At 31.5% G+C, this 19,727-nt stretch overlaps 2 protein-coding genes across 2 annotated transcripts; one reads left to right on the forward strand and one right to left on the reverse strand.

Annotated features, from left to right (window-relative positions):
- Positions 1–6,487: 6,487 nt before the first annotated feature.
- On the forward strand, positions 6,488–15,683 carry LOC105679205 (putative inorganic phosphate cotransporter). Its single transcript, XM_012379098.2, has 7 exons — positions 6,488–7,197; positions 9,183–9,316; positions 9,415–9,715; positions 12,752–12,990; positions 13,228–13,377; positions 14,078–14,455; positions 14,570–15,683. The coding sequence occupies exons 1-7, from the start codon at positions 7,116–7,118 to the stop codon at positions 14,774–14,776; spliced, it is 1,491 nt and encodes a 496-aa protein (XP_012234521.2). The 5' UTR covers positions 6,488–7,115; the 3' UTR covers positions 14,777–15,683.
- LOC105679207 (uncharacterized) lies at positions 14,828–19,078 on the reverse strand. The gene is made up of 3 exons (XM_012379099.2): positions 18,830–19,078; positions 18,491–18,620; positions 14,828–15,470 (listed from the first exon to the last, which is right to left on the reverse strand). Exons 1-3 carry the CDS (start codon positions 18,958–18,960, stop codon positions 15,015–15,017), a joined length of 717 nt encoding a protein of 238 aa, XP_012234522.1. The 5' UTR covers positions 18,961–19,078; the 3' UTR covers positions 14,828–15,014.
- Positions 19,079–19,727: the final 649 nt, after the last annotated feature.

Here is a 19,727-nt window from a genome sequence, read left to right on the forward strand (position 1 = left end):
TTTACAAAACTGATTTTTAATTGATCAGCCGATAAGGTTTCTAAGGCAGTTACCACTGTGTCATATTCTGATGGCATTGTTAGCAATAGATGGCACACTATGTCTGTTTCTTCGATTGTTGCGCCAGTGGACTTCAACTCGCGAATGAGTTTATCAAATTTTAGAAAATGCGCACTTATAGGTTCTGATGACTCATATTTCATGGTCAAAAGTCTTTTTCTTAACCTCAATTGACTCGCGATCCCTTTCCTCTCGAATGTATTGCACGATACAGTCCAGATTCCATGTGCTGTTTCTTCGTCTTTAATGTATTCTAGATGACTATCGCCTATACGTTGCACGATCAACGATTTGCACTTTCGATCACTTTTCTTTAGGTTTTCTTCCATTCGTCTTCGTTCTTCCGCGTTAGCCGTAACAGTTGCTTCCAACTTTGACGTTATTGATTGTTCTATAACCTCAGTTAAATCATGCTCTTCCAATAATGTTTCCATGCGGAACTTCCAATTACTGAAGTTTGTTCCGTCGAGCAGAGGAACTTTGTATCTGTCTTCTTCCGCCATGATGCACGACAACCGTAGAGGTTATGCAGACGTTACACACTTTAGTTGCGTCTTTACTTCTAATCTCAAGCAAGCAAGACTGGGCCCATAACCTGTTAGGATTATGGAACAAACAACTAGACAGATTTCACGGAAAGGCTTATTAACTTTATTGCACAAAAGTAAAGAAGAACGAACGTATAATTATTCACGTGTGTAGAGAGCGTTCTCAGTCAAACAACTTACTAGTCGAACTAGTACTAAAAAATACAAGGATAAAGAAATATAGTAACATTACATACATAGCACTCTCTATGATAGTTCAGTTGGCAACTTGCATTTCCAACACCAAAGGATCCACGAGTGGTAAGCAAAAAGCGAATTATTTATATTGTGCCGCAACAAGACCGATATTTCTGTTATGCCTATTCATAATGTCAAAATATTCGGAAATATTAGAACCAATTACCGTGCTACTACAAAATAAACAAATAAATTTGCTTGAATGTCAAAATCATATAAAACGTTAATTAATAAAACGTTTAATCTGTATTCTTCACAATGAATGGAACGAATTCGACCATATTTTCACGGAATGCCAGAGGTTCAGCTCCACGATTGGTATTGAGATTGAGATACCACGGACTGTAGCAAAACAAACTAAAAGGGCGAACTATTCTACAGAAGATTCCAAAGAATACTACAAACTAAGCCTTTTCTTACCATACATAGATTCGCTTATAAATTCTTTGAGTATTCGATTTTCTGAAGAAAATATAAGTATTTTCAACCATTTTCGTTTATATCCTTCCACTTTTAAAAGTATGACCCGCGAGCAAAGCAATCAGTTATTGTTGGACATTGATGGGAATGGTGACTTGCTTAATGAGGGTCTTGTATGGCACAAAATAATACAGGACACTGTTATATCTCTTGACGACATGTTTAGTGCTGCCAAATTTGTACCTGTAATTCAAGTTACGCTTATTAAATCGCTATCGTTGCCTGTTATGACAGCAACAATAGAAAGATCGTTCAGCACCTTACGGCGAGTTAAGACATGATTGCGTTCAACAATGTCTGAATCTAGAATCAGTGGTCTCTGCATGTCAAGCATTCATAGGCAAAAGATTGTAGATAACGAAGAAAACTTTATCACTCAAGTCATTGACAAATTTGGGCAGGATGAAAGAAGATTAGTTTATCTGTTTGACAAAAATGAAAAAATAGAAAATCAATAACATACATAAGTGTAATACATAAAGTGAATACATAAAGTGTAAAAAAGTGCAAAAAAAACCAAAAAAGATAAAAAAATACAAAAGAAGAAAAAAGACCAAAAATACACAAAATACAAAAAAGATAAAAAAAAGACAAAAAAATATATAAAATATAAAAAAGTAAAAAAAATACAAATGTCTTTCTCGACTTACACCTACCTTGTCGCGGTGAGAAAGCTTTTACAACTAACAAGGAAAGAGACCCAAGTGTTCTTCTCCGATTTTGACGAGCTTTAAATATGTTGTAAAGTAGCTCAAAATAAGAGACACGTATTTTTTTTATGTGCTTTCTCGCACGTTTAGGGTTGAAACAACCCCTACAAGCTAAAACGGTTTTTTTGGTTTTGACTGAATATCGTCAAAACTGTAAGAGATATTAAAAAATGTTTCGAATAAAAGTTGCATGGTCTTTTATGAGCTTTATAATCGCGTAGCTCGATTTTTAAAAAATTTTATATTTTTTAATTTACCCCTACTCCTTCTTATTATTTTTACAAATTTCAAAATTTCAAAATTTTTGTTATAACAAAAGTTGTAGCATTTTTTACACTGAATAACCATATATGATTTTATTATGTTTCGAAATCGCATCTTTCAGAAATGAGCTGTCAATGTCGCACTATATGCGTCGCGCTGCGATATATGCATATATATGCATAACGCATTGTTTGTGCCGCGCTTGTATAATCGATAAGACGAATAAAATTAGAAATAAAGATTAGCATGTTATGAAGTATACGGAAAAATGTTCTGATCAAAGAACAAAGTTTACTAAAGTTGTTGCCAAGGCTTGCCAAGGTTAGTGATTACGGAAAAACAATATATAAAACAGCATCAAAAAAAGAACAGCAAATTCACTATAAAGTAAGTATTATTTTTTTATACACAAATAAGGAGAAGTATTTAATTGTTATTTTTTTCAGAATGGTTTAATTAAATCCATTTAACGTAATAATGTTAGTATACGTAACTTTTTCGGCCCTTAATCTATCAACAATTCCGATAACATCTGAAGAACGAGAAATGGCACGTAAAATAGAATCTGTGCTGAAAGAAATGCGCGATGAGAGATACGAAACGTGGAAGAAGAAGAATCTTTAGATTATGAAAACGATAACGATATTCCAACAGCAGAGCAATTCGAACTAGAAGATGAAGAGGAAGAAGATGAGGTATTTGACGCAAATCCTAAAGTTATATGTATTACAGATGAACGTATTTCGTATAAATATAAAAAAAATACAGTCAAATTTTGGAAAAGCAGTACAAAGCCAAGAACATTAGAAGGAGTAAAACGAAGATTTCGGAAAGTATATTCATTACGTCAATTACGACGATGGGAAATTCAAGTGAATCAAGGTGGCAATAGATTCGAAAAATTAAAACAAATTTCGGAATATACATTAAATAATTTTCATACAACTCTTGAAAACAGAATTATTGTTCACGACGCTGATTTAGCTCGATGGACTGTTCGGGCACAGAAAAATTTAAATATACTAGGATTCAAAGCTTCATTGCGATGGATACGAAAATTTAAAATAATACATAATACTGTATCTCGTAAAATAACAAAATTTATAAGAAAAACATTTATAATGTCTAACGTCGATTTTGAAGAAAAATGTAACACATTTGAAAACGTTAAATATCAAATAATAGAATATGGAGTTAAAAATATTTACAACAATGATCAAAGTAAATACTATAATTAGCATGTCGCAATATTCGACCGGCGTAAAATCTATTTTGCTCAAGATTGATCGTTTTACAATATATCATCTCGTTTTCATATTTTTCATTTGGTGTATACTATGTAGATCGTCTTTTGTATGTGAATATCATGATTTTTTAAGTAATATCATATTTATCGATGAATCGTGTTTTACGGACGATGAGATCTTCAACGCTAACAATATGCGTCTATGGATGAAAAAATAGACTTTTTTCTTTGGAGCACGCGATAAAAGAATATGTTTATCAAGAGCGCGTCAACAATTGTGAAGAATTACACGAAAAAATAATTGAGGCATTCGTGATTGTCACACCAGAAATGCTGCGTAACGCGCAACAAAGCTTAAAATCATTAATTAATCATTAGCTTAATCATTCTACGTTCCGGATAACGATAACGTTATATCTTGTTCTTATTTCATTGTTATTATTTTTTGTTGTTATTATTTCATTATTTTCATTGTTGGTATGTGTTAACAAATAAATAAAAAACATTTTTATTACAAACATTAATAGTTTCTTTTCTTATCGACATTTCATGCAGTCTTTTGTCTTCAAGAAAAAATATGACATGATATCATTTTAGCTACATATTTTTAATCGTATAATCATGAATTACTTAATTTTGAATGTCTGAAACATTTTTCCGTATGTCTTGTATTTTTTGAGATATTTGACTGTCAAAAATAAAATAAAATACTCTGTATATATATTTGTATAGTCAAATATCTGGAAATCACAGGATTTAAAAAAAAAATCTATGTCCCTCTCGAAGTCAAGACTTTTGTACGAAACATTTTTTTCTAAAATTCTGTGATTTCCAGATATTTAGCTGTTTAAAATAAAATGGGACACCCTGTATATAGAGACATATGTTTATATATATCTCTCTTTTACAGATATAATAAAATGTATAATAAAGTTGCAGGCGAAGATCCACATTAAAAAAATCTAGCACGCTATGAGTGGCACCTCATGGATGGCGTGGAAAGCCACTATTAGTTATTACTAATTAATTATTATATGTAAATAATTAATTAATAAATCTTTCTTTCAAGTCTATGAAGATAAATGCCAAGGTGGCTAAAATAGTAAGGGTGGCTAGAAAAAAATACTGATTTGCTATTGTCAATAGAAAAATAAAAAATAATTTTACAATTTTGCAATAAAATGCAAATTTAACATATGCGAATATTATTAATAAATATAAAATAATATTTTTTGGTTAAAAACATTTAATATATAATTTGATCAATTACTTAGAAACTAATGTGTAAAAAAGAAAAAAAGTTGTGTGAGAGAGAGAGGGGAGAGAGGGAGAGAGGGGGAGAGAGAGAGAAGCATTTTTCAAACACGATATCTTCAATATTCAAGTTACTAGTCTTAGAAACGCTTGCTTCTTAACATTTATCGTACGCTGTACGCCTTTTTGCCGATTTGATGGAAGCGAGACAAGGTATATGGCTGCTCGCTTCTACAAAGCGAACAGCCGAGCGTACACGGATGCGAGGCCTCGCTTGAGTTGCATGCCTTCACCACTCATGTTGCTTATGTTGCAGGATGCTCGGTCTGGCATTACTAAACTGAGGTCTGTTACGCTGCTACACACGCTCCGGTTTATCTGCGCAAACCACTCCAGCACAGATATCGAATGATTTTTCACATTTGCTCTGATCGCCTGTGCAGATTAAAATAACTCTAAACAATGAAAAATTTTTCTGTACCACTTTTTTCTATTTTAACTTAAACAGAGTTAATCCAGTTCAGTCAATATTATTTAGAATTACCCTGTATATTATAATACATATATTGTGTAATATAACGTGCAATTTCAAAAGTTACGCATGTTATATTGTCTCAAAAGCAGACGAGAAGTTGGACAAAATATTGTTTTTCTTTAAGAATAATTTTTTTTGTAAATTCTACAACAATTATTCTAAAAATTTGTTATAAAAAAGTGTTTTAATGTCAATTATAAAAGGATTACGTACACGGAAAGAACACTTTTGCTAAAAAATCTAAAAATTGTGCCAGATACAGATCTGAAAATAAATTTTGTTGGACAATCAAAATTTATTAAGCATCAAAATTTATAAAGCAAATCTTTTTCATATCGCAGCAAAAAGTTTTGATGATTCGTAGTAAATCAAGGTCGAGTGCTCTATTGATAAATTTTGAATGTCCAACAAAATTTGTTTTCAGATTTGTATCTGGTACAATTTTTAGATCTTTGAGAAAAAGTGTTCTTTCCGTGTAAAGGATATCTTATGTAACAACGTAATGTCTAAAAATTTATTGCAAAAAAATGAAATAAATGTTACGTTTTCTAATGCATATAGATCTGCAAACAACAATAGATATTTTCACATCGACGAAGCAATTCGGTTCGGGCACTCGAGAACAAATCTTTATCAGACAAACATTTGTCACCGTGTTCAAATCACAAACGTTCGCGCTAAACGCGTTATCTTTGTAGGACGAAAGAAATGCGATTATTTATCGAGACACGATCGATTCCGTTATATATTCATAAAATGTAACCATATAAAGAGTTGAGAATCATTAAAACAGTCATAAATTTTATTGAATTTGTTCTTTTTCACTGAATCTTCAGTTTTTTTAACGTACATGCTAACTTCGAAATAATTTATGCAGAACGAACCTTAATAACGATATTTAAGTTTTTCTTTAAAATGTGTCACATGATTAACATAATTGACATTAAATAATTAAATAAAAGTTTAGAGAGTTGTTTATTTCCAGTTTCCGGTTTGCATATATCTTAAAATATATGTTTGTAAGAAAAATACATACAAAAGAAAGTATTGGGTTACGTAATTAGTAACTTTGTATTTTCCAATAGATGATGTATTGTTTTTCACTCAGTGCGTTTTTACGTAACATGAAAAAAATTGTGATATAGGTGGAATTTGATTACAACTTTGATAAATAAATATTTAATGTAATATATTAATAAAACTATGCTTTGTCCAACAAAAAAAGTAGACAAATTTAAAAAATCTGATATTACTTATTACATAAGCCAATATTATATGATGATATTGTATATTGTATATATGTATTGTATATAATATCTTTTTAAATAGAGAAAATTTTTTTATTCTTCTTATAAAAACTAAAGAAATATTTTTCCTGTTTTTATTTTACATGATATGTTTCTTTTCTATGTTATTAAAAATTAATTTGTAATTCATAACAGTTTGTACAATTGATTCCATTTAATTATACAACAATTATACAATAATTAAATGTTGATTTTATTCGCGATACATATATTAAAGAAAAAACAGGTTTAAAAGAATATTATGAACAAAGATATTTTTAGTTAATTGTGCAGATTATTTATGTATAATTTCTTGCTGTATAATAATTGCATTGTTGGAAGAGATATAGTAGTGTAGTGTACAGTGCGTTTGAGTGCAAAAGAGTGGGAGAATCTTTTCGGAGACGCAGTATAAAGCTATGTGAGTACGATTGACGGATCGTAGTCATTTCTGTGATTTGCTCCTGTGTTTGCTTCACTGAAAGGTTCATCATAATGGCACCGCCTTTGCAAAGAAAAAGAGTTTCCATCGTTTCTCTTTCGGGAAGAATGAAGACCCCATCAAATAAACCAAAAGGTGATTTACTTAATTTACATTCAAAAGTGATTTTTCTTTATCATGGAAGTATTTCGTGAAAAAATATTTTATTGAAAAAAAGATTTCAATAAAAATTAGAATTAAAAACAAGTTAATAATGCTTATTTAATGGAATTATATACAATTTTTATTATATACAATATTATACAAAATCTTATAAAAAGTATAAAAACAAAATAAATATATAAAGAATTGTGTAAATAATACATAATCTTTTTCTTCTCTTCATGAATACCATCAGTTTATCAAGTTATAGATAGTTACATAATTTATATCGAGGTATTATTGCGAATATGTTGTACAAATTGTTAAATACAATATGAGAATTTGATAACGATAACGCTAGATAGGATCGTCGGAAGAAAAAAAATTGAATTATTTGATGGTCAAATTGTTGATAAGACCTTATTTCTGAAATAATCGTCGCGAATATTTCAGATTATTTATATATCAACGTGCAATATCAGACGGAGTGTCAATTATGTCAATCTTGAATTTATGTTATGTCTAATTGAGATATCGGAATAATTGATATAGAGAAAAATATATTAATATTTGTCATATATTTATTTATATTTATTATTCGAATAATTAAACAAATACATAACATTTATTATTTGATCACGGCAATTTTGACATAAGCGTCTTGTGTTGTATTTTATATCTGTCATTCTGTGATTATATGATAAAAGATGTAATCAATCAAAGAGAAGATCAATTGATTATTGATTCATATCTTTGATTATTAGTGTACAAAAAAGTATAAGTAAGAAATAAAAAAAATAATCAAAAGAAAACTTGAATATTTATTACAAAATAATATCGAAATAATAGTTAATGCTAATTTTTAATAGTAGTATTAATCCGTATAGCTTTCCTCTTTGATAGACGCATCTGTTTTGAATTTACTAAAACTAGACAAAATTTATCTTATTACGGTATTACATACATTGTAAATTTTCAATCTTTCTGTAGTATTGTTATACTCTTTTTTCCCTTAATCCAATATTTACTGCTTTTTTCCTGATTTATATTTGGTTCAAAACAATTCGGGGAAATCCGTACATCTCGCAAATAAAAACAGTATTGCGATTAATTATTGATTAAAATCTTCCACGGAATAAAAGGATAAATGCAATTAAAATTTCATCGATCGCGCTCACATTCACTGACGATTTCACTGATGCACTTGTTGGTTTTCAAGTACAAATACCGAGCGTACGGGTCTTACTGACGTAATGCGATCTTGATGACAATATCATTTGTATTCGATTTCGCATCTTTATGTGACGTCCATTTAAACTTTGCACGGGAATAATATCGAAAAGATACTAAAAATGAAGAAAAAATTGCAGTTAAATGCAAATATCTTTTTATGATATTATAAGTTAAAGGAATATTTAAAATTTTTAGAATCTTTGATTTTATTGAGATATAATATCATTTAAAAAATATAACATATTAAGCAATAAAATTAAAGACTCATTAAATTTCTCATGAAGAATTGCCGATTTAATAATCGTTATAACTTTACAAAAAAAATTGTACAATTTCTCTGAGATTATTTTAAAAGGCGAAGCCTCTACTTTCACGTCTATAAGTCGATTTTTCTCGAAAATGTTTTTGCGCTAGGAAGCAAAGTGGGAAATTTAAACATTATTTAAACCTCAAAAATTTTGTAAATTTAAACGACTCCGTGGAGTTGTTAAAATTTTTTCGTGCTTTAATTTGCATGAATTTGAAGATTAAATCTTTTTCTTTAGAACGAGTTATTAAAAATCAATCTGCGATTTTTTTGCCGTTTTATTGCATGTTTTATGCAAAAACATGCATTTTGGACAATCTTTCTCAGAATTGTCAGTGTGTCGTCGGCATTAGCGCGAGATTATTTAATGAATTTGTTATTCCTATTATTATATATACGATTGTCACTATATGTCATTATATTATTGTGAATCTTGCAGCATGGTTTGGATGCAGACACACACAAGTGATACTCATGTGCCTAGGCTTCTTTTGTTGCTATGCCCTTCGGGTAACGCCATCGGTGACTCTGGAAGCAATGACCAATGCGGCCAGCGCCAATCCCAATTTCCAGGTGTGTATCAATAATAGCAATGATTTTCGATGACATCCGCACATAATGCTCTAAAACGGACTATTATTCCATCGGATTATTTCCTCTGTCTGCCGAAGGAGTTTGACTGGGACATGCAAATAAAGAATCTGATTTTGAGCTCCTTTTTTTGGGGCTACACCTGTACGCAAATACCTGCTAGTATTCTCGCCCAGCAATGGACCGCTCAGAGACTATTCTCGTTGACTCTAATCCTCGCGGGTTTGCTGACCCTCAGCGCTCCCATTGCCGCTTATTACGGCGGCTGGCAGATGGTCGTTGCCACAAGGGTGATTTGTGGTCTCGCACAGGGCACCGTTCTACCGTGTTTGCACACCCTGCTGTCTAAATGGACGCCACCCGAGGAGCGTGGTAGATTTTGTGAGTATACGCTTTTAATTAAACAGCATGAAGCAAATGCTTTCATTCTTGCTTAATATAATAAATATTGCATAATAAATATTGCAAATGTCAGAAAGTTCTCAATATTTGATTGGCTAGTAATTTGATTCATATTTTTCATCTATAAAATGAAATATAGCAGTATCTTTTTTTACCTATAAAATATGAAATATAAAAATTAGAAATCAATATTGCTTTATTATTTATTCATTAAAACAAAACTTTGAAAACTAGCTTTCCGAGTTATTTGAATCTTACGGCGAGTTTATTGTATAATTCCAATGATTCTGACGGATAGATACTTACATAGATATATTACGAATATTTCGGAATGCTTAAATGCTGGACCTTTAAACGTAATCATCGTTTTTTATTCGGTAAGATAATAACCGTTTTAATTTGATTCTTCAATGTGTTTCTTTCGAATTTAGTTAACGCTTAACTGATTGTATAACAAAGCAATTTCTGCTTTTCATTAAATTCACGCATCGCAGAAGTGCGATTTAATTGACAAGCACGTGGAGTTTGACGCATACCATAGATAAGGGAAAATTCTTATCGCAATTGAGTAATGTTGAGTCGATTAAGCACGTCTATATTCTCGCGCGTACATGTTTGGTGCAAAAAGATTTCCATAATTAATATTATGCAATAAGAAAATTTCTATAAAAGTTCCGATAAATTAAAATTTCTCCATTCTTTTCTGATTTCCTATCGTTACAACAATCTTAGAAGTTTCTCGGATTTCCAAAAGAATCACATAGTGTCTCATGAATTTAGTTATGATAAAGAACCCCGCACAAATCTTATGAAAAATGGGTCTCGGTCAAATTGCTTCAAATTTTAATATTTTGTAGCTTATGTCAAGCTGATTAAAAGTTCTCACAGGCATAAACCTTCAAATGCCTTAGTTTTTGCTCCAGGACCTTCGGAAGGTCATCACATCTTATACGGAAAAATAGTCGAAATAAATCTTTTTTACTACACTTGTGCATGTTTTAATCAATGTGCATCTGCAAATGTACATTTATGATTTTAGTTTTTCGCCCGTTCTTAAAATTACCCAGAATGAACGACGTGGACGAGACGGGCGTTTCATTCCTTCGGGATGCTTGATTTTCGTGAGTCCCCTTGCCTCTCACGTATTGGGTGCTTGATTTTCGGTAGTCCTCTTGCTTTTCACGTATAATATAATTATTCAAATTCTTTTCTTCAATTACTCACTTCAATATCAAGTAATTCTCGATTATTAAAATTTATTTGTAGAGGTCTATGTGCTGCGTCTAATATTGATTTCAATAGTGATATTGAAGAATGTAATACTTTTTTCGTAATATTATATTCGATATATTTTTCCGTGACATATATACAGTATATATCCATGATATCCATGAATATATTAGGTCTATAACTTGAAACCCGCTCTCTAGCGAGAAATAGCTGTAACTTTGACAATCGTCAATTGTAATGGCTGAACAAGGCATCATTTATAGTTTTGACATCTGTCAATAATATTCAGTATATAAAAGTTTGTATTTGTGACAACAACATAGTTTTTTACTGCGAAGAAACTGTTTGAATTTCAACCAAATAAGCATAATTTGCGCGAAGCTTTGCTTTTCTGTTTCAATTTGAAGAAAACCGCTGCTGAATCTCATCGAATGCTTGTTGAAGCTTATAGGGAACTTGCTCTATCGAAAACAACTTGCAATGAATGGTTTCGATAATTTAAACTTAATGATTTTGATGAATGATAAAGAACGTCCAGCAAAAAAAAATTCGAAGATACAGAACTGCAAGCATTGGTGGATGAAGATCCATGTCAAACACAAAATCGACTTGCAGAAATGTTGGATGTTACTCAAGCAGCCATTTCCAAGCGTTTAAAAGCCATGGAAAAGGTATAGATGGAAGGAAAATGGGTGCCATATGAACTGAAAGAAAGAGATATCGAAAGGCGAAAAACCATCTCCGAAATACTGCTTGCCAGGCAAAAAAGAAAGGGGTTTTTGCATCGAATTGTGACTGGCGATGAAAAGTGGATCTATTTCGATAACCCCAAACGTCGAAAAACCATTTGCGACCCAGGCTAACCATCGACATCGACGCCAAAACGCAATATTCATGGGAAGAAGGCCATGCTCTGTATTTGGTGGGACCAGAACGGTGTGATATATTATGAGATATTGAAACCTGGTCAAACAGTCACAGGGGATCTCTACCAACAACAAATAATCCGTTTGAGCCGAGCATTGCGCGAAAAACGACCAGAATATGAGACAAGACAGTATAAAGTGATTTTGCTTCATGACAACGCTCGACCTAACGTCACTGAGGCTGTCAAGGAAACATTGGAAGCACTTTGCTGGGAAGTGCTACCTCATGCGGCTTATTCACCAGACTGTACCCCTTCCGACTACCACTTGTTTCAGTCGATGGCACACGCATTTGCTGAGGAACACTTCAACTCTTATGAAAGCGTTGAAAAATGGGTCTCTGACTGGATAATCTCTAAAGATGAGTCGTTCTTTTGTTGTGGGATCCGCGTATTGCCAGAAAGATGGGAAAAAGTCATATCTAACGATGGCCAATACTTTGATTGGTCTTTTTTTCATTTGTTTTTTAAATAAAGACTTAATTTTTCCAAAAAAAAAAACGGATTTCAAGTTATAGACCTAATATTATACAGTATTCATAACTGTTAGTAAAAAAAATTTATTTTGACTATTTTTTCGTATAAGATGTGATGACCTTCTAAGGTCCTGGAACAAAAACTAAGGCATTTGGAGGTTTGTGCCCGTGAAAACTTTTAATCAGCTTGATATGAGCTACAAAATATTAAAATTTGAAGCAATTTGACCGAGACCCATTTTCCATAAGATTTGTGCGGGGTTCTTTCAATAAATGCAAATTTCTAAAGGTTCAACAAATCGAAATTTGATTTGAATAACTGGCGTGACAAATTTTGAGAATAAAATGATATTGTATTGACGTAGTACGTTTGTACTTTTCCAGCAACATTTGTTTATTCTGGCGGCTGGATGGGCAATGTGGTATGCTTATTGAGTACCGGCTTTCTAGCAGCATCTCCCATAGGTTGGCCTAGCTGCTTTTACGTTTGGGGAAGTCTCAGCGTTCTCTGCGGTATCGCTTTCTATTTGTTCGGAAAGAACTCACCCTCTGAACATCCCAGCATACCTCTCGATGAAAAAGAATACATCGAGATAAGTCTCGGAGTAACCGAGGTCGACGAGGTAATGCATTTCCTCAATAATACATTAAGGGAAAAAGGGAAGGAGAAAAAGATTATGCCAAATATGATTATTATGTGATTAAACGCAAAAACGAATTTTAAAATTGCACTTAATAATTTCAATCAATTTCAAGCAATAATTCATGCAAATTTCGAATCTTACAATTTAATTAAGTTTTATATATGCGTAAATGATTAAATCTCATTTATACATTATTTCCTTTTTCTCTCTGCTTAGAAACCCAATACTCCGTGGATATCCATATTCCGAAGTTTGCCGGTCTGGGCATTGTTGGTGACGCAATGTGCACAAGGTTGGGGATTTTGGATGTTATTGACAGAAACTCCGTCCTACATGACTTCGATCATGCGTTTCGACATCCAAAAGGTGAGTTCGTTTAATCTCGTCAATAATTGCGTTGAACTTTTACAAAACCTTGGAATTAGTCCTCGAATAAAGACGTGTACGTGTTTCGATTTGAAGAATCGTATATATGCTGCGTTCAGAATATTAATTAATAGTTCAATGCATATGCCGACAAGAGAGCACGATGAAAGAATGATTAATACGCCATATACGCCATATATGCCATCAACTCAAAACGATTTGAACCTCAAGTTTATCAACGACATTTTAAACATTAGATTATTTCAGTATCGCTATATATTGTCATTGATCGAATTAATGATGGTCGAAAAAAATTAATGAAATTATACTTACAATTAGGCTATTTTGTGAAAAACATATATAATTATATTTATCGATAAAATGTTATATATTTTTAAACATAAGATAAACTGTGGATAACATTTTACAATTTTTCTCTTTAACAATAAAAATATTCTGTTGTCATTAAAAATTTAATTTTCTGAAATATTCTAGTTTAATATATAGTTATAATATATAGTTAATAATATAGTTTATTTTCAAATAATATAGCTTTAAAATAAAATCTAAGATAATTAAAATTAATAGACGCATTAATTAATTCAAATAACAAAAAAAATTATAAAAATGCAAAATTATTACATTTGAATTTAAGCGAAATCAACTAATGCTCTATATTTTTTGCTCTATAATTATACAGAACGGCCTGATGACTGCATTGCCCTACCTTACAGCATGGATTGTTAGTTTTCCGTTCAGCCTTGTGTCTGATCTAAGCATCAGAAAGAAAGTTATAACGACGCAGATGTCCCGGAAGATCTGCAATACGATCGGTCAATGGCTCCCGGCGGCCGCATTGATCGGGCTCGGCTATGTAAAACAAGATCAACCGGAATTGGCAGTGGGCATTCTCGTACTCGCTGTGTCTAGCAATGTCGCCATTTTTTGTGGCCATAATGTTAATCACATGGATCTTAGCCCAAACTTTGCCGGCATATTAATGGGACTTACAAACACCATCGCGTCTGCTTGCAGCTTGCTCGCGCCACTGGTTACTAGCATGATCGTCCAAGATGCTGTTCGTAAAAATGCACATTTGTGTTTCCGTTCTTATAATTATTTTTTTGACTTGAAAAAATATATTATAAATATATATTTAATGTAATCAATTTAATTATTTTTTTCTGTTTAGACTAATATTTTGCAATGGCGAACCGTGTTCTTCCTGTCAGCCGGAATATATATAGCAGGCAATCTAATCTTCGTTTTATTTGGCACCAGCAAGGTGCAAAAGTGGAATGACCAAATCAAGAGCAGACAAAGTAACACCACACACAAAATATCGATGGAGCCAATCGCGACAATAGAGGAGCATAAAAATGCTGAGAAGATGCCATGATGATCAAATATAAAAAATGTTAAATTATGCAATGACATTTCATTTTCCAAATTGAACGTGAACATGTTTATTTCTATATAGATGTGAGTGTAATTTACATTTTTATAGCTAAACGGTAGAACATCAGTATCGTCTCAAAAGCGTGTATAAATACGTTTTATCTATAAATTCATCAAATAGATCATTCAATAATAAAAGATTGATAGTTCTGGAATATCTGTATTAAATCTTAATTACTTCAATCTGTTTTCTGATGATTGTTTGACGCATTATTGCGAATGGCACGTCCGGTGAATATCGCGCCGATAAGCGTTACCAATAACGTGATATAAGTGACAAACATCGAGAGAGACGAGTCTCCGATTGGCATTGACCATGTGTAATCGTGATCATTCGACATACGATATGAAATTTCACGCCACTTGGTCACTAGATTGTCACATGGCTTGCATAAATCTGTCTTGGACACTCTGTGGTCTTTGATCCTTTTTCGGCAACCTAGCAATAGTTTTGGCTTAGGCACGATCACATCGATGTAACTGTCTGTTTCACGGGCGTACTGATAACGCTGATGTAAAGGTATCATTAAACTACACGATGACGAATTTATGGATGCACACGTTGTCACATTTTGTTGACTCGCATTCTCCATGAACAACTCGACATCAACTTCGCCTATAGAACACACGGTATTCTGCAATGTTACAAGTGAAAATTATTAATTAATCAGGTTTTAAAATAGGTTTTTGTGTCAATTATATCAGTTGTGTGTGTGTGTGTGTGCATGTGTATAAAAGAGAGAAAGAAAACAATGTCAAAGATTAATGCAAATAATGTAAGAATTGTAATTGTAAAGAATGTAAAATTAAGATTTTAAAGTAAAGAATTAAAATTTTTTTTAATTTTATCTTTTTTTAATCATCTTTTATAGGTATAATAGATATAATCTACGCCCCCGCTAAATTAAATAAGAGTTGGGCTTTTAGAATAATGCCAGTTAATCACGCTTATAATTATATGTATTTATTCTGTTCACTTGTCTTTAATTTGTGTACATACGCTCGGTCATATACGTATATTGTAACTTTCAAGCCTCATAACTCTAAAAGTTCTTAAGGAAAAATAACTTTATTATAGTGTTTTGAAAAGCTCTCGAGATCGACTACAAGAAAATGTAATAAAAAATAGGGGTTTCCATTTAAAAATTAATCAAAGTAATTTTTATGTGACCTTAATAGCGCTAACCAAGGTCACACTGATATTTCTGTCTAATGCACCACGCAACCCTACAACTTTTGTATGGAACATTTCTTTTGTAAATGCTTAGTTTTCGAAATATTAAGGAATTTCGGCACTTTTCGGACACCCTCTGTATATATTATATACATAATTGATTTTAGTTGATGCTGTATTATATCGAAAAAATCGCTTTCTTATTTTTATTTTTCTAGATGTTTTCGTAAGTTGCCGCTTTATATTTATACTCAGTATGGCCTATATTGTGTAAAAAAATTTCAAGTCGATATCGCGTGGGTCGTAAAGTAAATTCTTACCTATAATTTAATTCTCTCTTATTTTTACTCAAGGAAACATTTCTTATTCAATAATCTCATTTTTAATCATTCTCTCTTATTCTTTCTCATTCTCTTTAAATCTTTGTCATTATAATAAAATTCTTACAATATAATTGAATTTTCTCTTATTTTCACTCAAGGAAATATTATTTACTTTATTTTATCTCATTCTTAAGGGAATCCTGAAGTCGTTTGTTTTCTTTCAAATACACCTTACTTTTTTTTGGCTGTGTAGAATGAAAAATCCTTTCAAATCGACCTTCCACACTGTATTAACATGTACTTTAATTACAGAAAAGGATTTTTCATTCTACACAGCCAAAAAAAAGTATAGTGTATTTGAAAGAAATCAGTAAAACAGACTCTAGGATCCCCTTAATCATTCTCTCATAATCAATTTCATTCTGTCTTATTCTCTGTCATCTTAATAATTCCCTCAGAGTATATATAATTCAATTTTTTAAAATTCTCATCCAAGGAAATATTTTTTACTCCATTCTATTTTTTCTTCATTTTTTACTATTACTCATCTATTCTTATCTTTCCATATTCTATCCAAACTCTTTTCCCGTCCCTTTCTTTCTTTCTTGCTATATTTTCCAATTTCTATCTCATTTTTCTTTCCTTCCATGTCCAATTAATTTTTTGGTGCTTTAACATAAAAATATTTGCCATGTAAATAAGTATCTTCCTGAGAACATTAATTGGTATTACTTAAAACGGATTTTGTTGTTATCAACTATAATTGTGACGTCCAAAAATTTATTTTGTTGTTTATGTTTAACTTCACAGTAAATTTTAATCTTTTGTAGAATGAATTAAATGTATCGACTATGTTATTTAATTGTACTCTTGGAATCGAGAACCATTCTGATAGCCGTTAAAAATTCTTCCTTTGATGTAGACTGGATATGTATTTTCATCAATTTGCGATACTTCCAATCACTAAATCTTTGTTATGTTTGTAAGCAACGATACTACATCTAGTGATACAATTGTGTGGTTGGTTTTTAATTCAGTTTGGTTTAATTTCTATACTAATTCAATATTATTCCTATTGTGACTAGATTTGGAATGTTATTGTAGATCATGTTGTGCAGATATGCCTGATTTATAAATTTTTGATAATTTATAAACTCTAATTATAAGTAATATACATATACTGTTGCTATAAAGTGATATTTAATACACATTTTTGATAATGTAGCCTTTATTTCTCCATCTTATGAATAGAAAGTGTTATCTTGGTAAGGTTTTTATTCATGTTAGAATTGAATAAGCAAATTAAAGCTAAATTTATTTTTGTTGTACAGTTTCTATTCTATTGTTATTCAATAGAATATTCAATATTCAAATATATTTCTAATATAAAAAAATACATAAATATTTGCTTAAAAATAATAAATTCCATCAGTTTATAACTGTATGTACATTTTTATTTGCAAGCATTTTTTCATCTTAGCAATGTATTCTATTCTGTTCAATGCAACTGCTACATTTGTCAATTCTTGTGAATATTATATTTGGGTTTTCTTTTTGGAATTGTTTTGTAATTTCGTACCAAGACAGCAACATCTTGTCATTTGAGTTTATGTGCCAGCTTTGTCTATAAAAATCACTACATGTTTTAACTATCACTTTTTTCCTGTTGTTAATGTGAACAGAACCTATCATCTGATTGCAATAGAATACAATTACTTTTGGGTTCTTTATATCTGTTAAATTATGAAATAATTTATTTTGTATGGAATCAATTTTTTGTTCTGTTCCAAACTTGTTGGGTGTTGATAATAATATTATCCGTTGAGTTAGGATTTGTTGGAGGTTCTAAACAGTAAATAGGTTGTCTCCATTTTTTCATTTATCATAGTTTGATGTTCGATGTTAACATGTTTTGACAGAACTTTACGATAATATGTATGTAAGGTTAAATTTTAATTTTCCTATTGTTTTTTGTTAGCTAATCTATTTTCTTGTCGATTTTGGACATTTCTTTATTCCAGAACCTGTTATGTGTTTTCTCCTAGCATATATCTTTTTTTATTATTTATTTAATTTATTTTTTATAAATTACACGATTTATTTAATTAACAGTTAATTAATTAATTTAATTAACAATTTATTTATTTAAGGCACGTACCGTTCTTTGCCTTCTTAATTCTGCTATGTCGTTCACGTTGATATACAATACCGATGGTAATTCCATATAAATGGCAGCATAACAATCCTTATTGATAAAATTTTTAAAGTGTACATTATAAACCAACGTTCTGAAAAAAAAGATGTTAATAGTTGCACAAAGATTGCGTATTGTTTACTTTTTGTTGACATAAGATCTGTTCTTTATAGCTGAACTGGCTGCACTAGTTCAGAGTTTATCTTTCTCCTTCCAATGTGGAGGGAAAAAGATAAACTCTGAACTAGTGCAGCCAGTTCAGCTATAAAGAACAAACCTAATAACACATGTGATAATCCTAACCTATGAAATCCGCTTCCTTCTACCTCGAAATCGATTTCAGCGTCGATTCTCGCGTAAATCTGTACAGAAAATAATGTGCATAGAATCAATGGCGCGATAATTTGTGAAAAATTCGAACTGTGAATTGTCATTTCCACACATCCAAATCATTACACATTACACATTACGCACATACGCTTTACACGTTAATGCATGCTAATCAGTGACAGTGCTGCCAGTCGAGCCGGATTGCCCCTTCAATTCTTTACAAACCAGGCCGTGCACAATAACGTATTATGAGCGCACGGACCCCAGTAAACATATACATATATTGAATAATAAAGACATTTGAGGATAAATTAAAGAAAAGTAAAATATTAAAATATTAAAATAACAAATAACAAATAACAAATAAAAATATTAAGCTTATTTGAATCTTCCCATGCTACAACTGTCAGTCTAATGGGGCCCACCAACCTGCGCATCTATAATGCCCTATTTACACCGAAGGATAATCCTACTTGTGGCTCATGCGAGCGAGTAATGTAGACGACCGAAAATCATACTAAAGTTGGTTTTCAATCGTACCAACTCAAAAAAGCAAATCACTCATCAAAATATTTGCATATAAAAAGCAAAGATATTTCTATAAAAAATAATCTTCTGTCGAACAGAATAACAATTCGGGTTACCTTAGATCGGATGAAAGTTTGTTTTATAGGCTAGGTACTGAAATTATTACCGGTTTTAAAGTCAACGGTACCAATATAACAACACTAAAATTGTACTTAGTGTAGACGAGCGAAAGTGGTCGGATGAGCCACAAGTAGGATTATCCTTCGGTGTAGATAGGGCATAACACAACTGTATTTATCATCGCAGGCGCATGCGCGACCGGCGGAGAAGCAACCCGACTTGA

Source organism: Linepithema humile, chromosome 6 (genome assembly GCF_040581485.1).
Source record: "Linepithema humile isolate Giens D197 chromosome 6, Lhum_UNIL_v1.0, whole genome shotgun sequence".
Taxonomy (NCBI): Eukaryota; Metazoa; Arthropoda; class Insecta; order Hymenoptera; family Formicidae; genus Linepithema; species Linepithema humile.

Bases quoted from the DNA above. Each gene is read 5' to 3' on its own strand.
- LOC105679205 (XM_012379098.2), top strand. From the start codon at position 7,116: ATGGCACCGCCTTTGCAAAGAAAAAGAGTTTCCATCGTTTCTCTTTCG. The intron at 9,317-9,414 runs GTGTGTATCAAT...TGTCTGCCGAAG, and splicing joins GCGCCAATCCCAATTTCCAG to GAGTTTGACTGGGACATGCA. The intron at 13,378-14,077 runs GTGAGTTCGTTT...ATAATTATACAG, and splicing joins TGCGTTTCGACATCCAAAAG to AACGGCCTGATGACTGCATT.
- LOC105679207 (XM_012379099.2), bottom strand. From the start codon at position 18,960: ATGACAATTCACAGTTCGAATTTTTCACAAATTATCGCGCCATTGATT. The intron at 18,621-18,829 runs GTTAGGATTATC...CTTTTTTTTCAG, and splicing joins GAAGGAAGCGGATTTCATAG to AACGTTGGTTTATAATGTAC. The intron at 15,471-18,490 runs GTACGTGCCTTA...GTAACATTGCAG, and splicing joins AATTAAGAAGGCAAAGAACG to AATACCGTGTGTTCTATAGG.